This window comes from Charadrius vociferus, unplaced genomic scaffold, assembly GCF_000708025.1.
Source record: "Charadrius vociferus isolate BGI_N301 unplaced genomic scaffold, ASM70802v2 scaffold266, whole genome shotgun sequence".
Classification (NCBI taxonomy): domain Eukaryota; kingdom Metazoa; phylum Chordata; class Aves; order Charadriiformes; family Charadriidae; genus Charadrius; species Charadrius vociferus.
In genome coordinates, this window is record NW_009649114.1 from 599,821 (window position 1) to 604,316 (window position 4,496).

Here is a 4,496-nt window from a genome sequence, read left to right on the forward strand (position 1 = left end):
CGAGGAAGTCTCCCGATTATGCAGTGGAGCGGTAACTTTGCTTTCTCGTACAGCAGGGAACATTATACCATAGCCTTTCATCATATTGAGGCTTAAACAAGTTTAAGGATATGGTAGCACAAGCATTTAATCTGTATTACTCACTCGCTGACATCTCAAGCATCAGGTCCGGTTGTTTAGCAACAACCGCTGGGTTCGGAACCGGCTCAGACATACTGCGTCCGCCGTCTCCATCGCTCCAGCAGCAGCCTGTCCTCTGACCGGCACCCTGAGAGAGAGGCAGAGAGAAGGGCTGTACGAACGCACGGACACCCACCCCGGCCAAATTTTGGTTGTTCGGTTACAGAGGCCGCAGGCGCTGCGGTTTTATCCCCGACTCCATTCCTTTGCGCAGTGCCGTAGAGGGGAGGATGCCGTTTCCAACGGCAGTGCGGCGGTAGGAACGGGGAGGGAAACAGAAAACAAGACAGTAGGTGCCACTCCCCACTTTTTTTCCTCTTTCCCATCTCCACCTTTCTTGCCTCCCCTCCTTTTCTGCCAGATTCCATAGGGAATTTCAGACTCTTACTGCAGTCGTCACAACCCCTCCTGACTCACTGAGCCTTCGCTGGCTGTAGCTGCCTCCCTTGGAGCATCCTTGCCTCCTGCAGCGCCAGTTCCGCAGAGCAGGGGAACAACAGGAATAGCAGCAACAACGGTGGTCCCTGCAGCAAGACAGACAGACAGGCATAAATACACACAGGTAGAGCAACAGTACACGGCAGCTGCTGAGGTAATTCTGTACAGCCGGGAGCTGGACTAAGAAACGGTGCTTGGTTGCATGGACGACGGGTGGGTTGAGTCTGTTTTACAGAGTGCTGGCCGAAGGGACAACCCTTTGCATTTTCCCCCATCACGGTTGTGGGGTGGAGGACCCCGTTAATTTGCAAAGGTAGTGCTTCTTAATGGCATTTCTCAGTCCTCTGGAAGGAGGTGCAACTGGCAGCCGGCATACCTGCTCAGGCATATGCGTACTTTTTGAGTATCTGTGTTCAGTGCAGGGATGCATTTGGTTTTATTCCTTTCGCTATCATCTTTTTGCCACAGTGATAGTTTAGTTGTGGCTAGACGCAGGGAGGTTAAGGAGACAGATAAAAGAGGAGTTATTTCAATGTTAAACTTCAGCTGTAAATCTCATTACTCAGGAATTGAGGTTACTGTCAGCAGGTAAATCTGTGGGACTGGCAAGAAACAAGGCTAAGAAGGGGACACGGCATATTTCTGTAGGACGGTCGCGATTTTGCGCACAGGGATGGTATTGTTAGTGTATGGTAACTGTACATGGCTAACTGTTCCATAAGGGTTTTCTGCGTATTGCCGCAAAAGGACTTGGGAAAGCTGTGATTTCTTCCTCCCCCTGACACTTGTGTGTGTGACATTGTGTAAGCTGATTCATTTTTCTGTATTCTGGGTTCCTTCCTTTGAAAAGTGGGGTTTATTATATCTTTCAGCCTTAGTGCGGCATTATGACGCAGTGTTCGTTAATGCGTTGGGTCTGGTGGCAAAATACGTGCAATTTTCTTGGAGTTTTGACTGTTCAAGGAACGCAAAATTTGGTAAAGAAAGTTAGGGATTGCAAATGCTCAAGACATAAATTTAAAAGCATTACCATCTTATTCTTCTTTGTTATCGAAGGGAGGCTCTGACTGACGAGGCAGCCATGATCTCTTTCTGCACTTGTTTTGCCGATGGTCATGTTACATCTGTGACGCAGTCCAATTTTGCTGTTGGTTCCTGTCTGTGCTTTACGGAGTTGAGCTGACGAGGGCACAAGCTTGAATATGGTTAGAAACATTAATTTAGTATTGATGTTAAAAGGTCGCAACCATACCTGAAGAGGCAGGGATATCAGCATCCACCTATTTCCCCACCCACAAACGGTGAAGGAATTGGAAGGAACGCAGCAGCACCCCTAGCCATTTTGTTGCTCACAGAGTAGACTCTAAGCCTGCAGCGCTGCTGCTGCTGCTGCTGTTAATTTCCATGTCATACAAATACAGCGCTGGGCTCTGTGTCAGGAGCTTTACTGATGCTGTGAGAAGCTTAAAGTCTACAAGCAAATGCTTTTCTTTTCTTATTGGGGAAAATTCATTAAAACGGCCAAACGCCAAGTATTCTACCCTCACTCCTCTTACAAATCACTTCCAGACCTACCCAGAAAATTCACCGCTGCCGTGTATTTTTTTCTAAAACTTGTCCACAGTGTTTCCTTACCGTTTACTATGGGTGTGGCTGGGGGACAAGGGTAATATTTAAGTTGGTTAAGTAGCTGTATCGCTGATGCTAACGGACAGAGATGTAGTTAAGAGATATGAGTTGCCCACATCCTCTATATATCTGTACATAGATATAGATAGTCCTAAGCCTAGGTTGCAAAGATGCCCTTGCTATGGAACAAGAAGAGAGTATTCTGTTCTGTTCTCACCCACCCAAAAGTTTTGGTGCAAAGGCGGCAGTAGAAACGGCCAACCCAGGAATCTCACAAAATGGTTTCAACAGCATTCAGAGATGCCAGTGCCGTTTATACTGGCACGGCTCCGAGAGAGGTGCCATGAGCTGCCTGCTGCAAGGTCATTCCCCTGACTCATTGTCAGCAACCAGTTGGTTCAGGAACTCCCAGTCCACATTTCTTGCAAGACTGGCAGTGTTTGAGTCCTGAACCTGGAGGTGGGGCTCGAAAAATTAATGCTACTGCAGTGGTGGGCCCCTGAGTCCGAAAGCGTAGACCCAAAAAATTCTGCATCTCCGAAGCGTTTCGAAATCCCTATCTAGAATTTGTTTCTTAGGCTAAGTACAAAAATTTTGCACTAGTTCCCTCATCTCCTTTTCCCCCAAGACTTCCTCTGGACTGCTGGGCATCGGGAGTGGCATGTATTTAAGGAGTAGGCATCAACTTACATTGCGTTCCAGGAAAAAAAGAAAAAAAATGTCTGTACGTATTCGCATTTCTGTTCCTGTAGTCTTTCTCAGTGGACTCCGCAAGCTGCCCTAAGTTCACCAGGGTCTGTCAAGCTAGTGCTGTCTCTCGTGTGCTTTCACTTTCAGATAGCTCAATAGCTGTCTTGTCCCCTCCCAGGTTTCCACGTTTTTCTCCAGTGTTCCTATTCGTCCATGTCACTAGTATTTTCAGTTGACTCAGGGCACCCAACCACGGGTACGCGAGGGCTGGCTCTGGTCTTCTCAGCTTCACAGCTGGCAGTGGAGTGGTTAACGTCTCAAGGATTTTGAGCTAAATAACTTATTTTATCCCCATCTTTGCAATAACAAAGCTCAACTTGGGGAATGTTATCTGGCTCCTTTAGAACCGAGGGGAACACGGGGGCCAGTGCAAGCCAAGCACGGATGGAGTGGACCCTTCCTGCTCCCAGTTTTGCTAGCCCACCACCCCCAGCCTCCAGTCCCAGGCCTCCTCCTGCCCTGACTACGCTTAAAAGTCAGCCGTAGCCTTCAGTATCGTTAATCTCTACTTTTCAAAGGGAAAGAACCTGGCTGCTAATCCTGATGCCAGTGACGACTCTTCGCCTACAGGGAGGCATATGTGATAGCTTGTCTGCTAAAAACTGAGCCAACACAGTGTGATTCAGACCTTAAGCTTTCCAAGGAAGAGAGCTATTTCTGAGTTAAGCACATCTCTTCAGCTCCCCACACAAACACTCTTTATCCAGTGCAAATGGTGCATAGTAGGTGTCCAACAGCAGCCACTGGTTTTGTATTTGGATATACAGCTCAAATGCTTCTTAAACATTGATGATGGCTCTCAAACATACAGTGAAGTTTCAGCGATAGACAGAATGATGGAAATCCTGGGAACAGGTACAAATCAAACAGCTCGTGCTCAGGGACTCAGCCAGGAGTTTGGTCAATGATTTTCTCCAGCTGTTTTGCCAGGTCCTTCTACTGCAGACAGTCTTAAGATATGGCAGGGTACCGAAGGCATGTTTTCAAATGTCTGGTTTAAGGGCAGGTTATACTTCAGTAAACATCTGGCAGTATTTGTTTCCTTAATGCTCTTCACTGGCACAGGACATTCTTTTGTCTCTTGAACAACACACAGAAAAATACGACTTCCCTTGACATTACCTAAGGTAGCTGGAACAGTCGTGTCGGGGGAACACCATGTTCCTGAACGGGGTATACAAATCACAACAATCATCTTCCCTGTGACTGCTTTCAAGACCTGCAATCAATACTTAGTATTCTAAGGTGATGCTTAGGTACAGAAGTTAGGAACAGAAAATTACTTTTCTGGTTTTAGCTACTTTGGTAGATAATATTTTTTAGTGTAGTTAGTTCTGTAACGTGCTGTTCAGTCACGCTGGGTATGGCTAAATTTGATGAGTTTTTAGTGCTGCACCTTCCTGCTGCTCATCCATGACCCAGGTCATGCAAGCACAATACTTTTCTTCCCCTGTGTGCGTTTGCCCAGTTTCACCTCACCGTGCCTTGTGAAATCCGAA

At 47.0% G+C, this 4,496-nt stretch overlaps 1 protein-coding gene across 1 annotated transcript in view; it reads right to left on the minus strand.

The window, feature by feature from the left end:
- Positions 1-206: 206 nt before the first annotated feature.
- Positions 207-4,496, minus strand: part of LOC104289331 (C4b-binding protein alpha chain-like) — a 30,006-nt gene continuing 25,716 nt past the window's right edge. The window contains 1 exon segment of the mRNA XM_009888265.1: positions 207-268. Within this exon segment, the coding sequence (XP_009886567.1) occupies positions 207-268 (62 nt within the window).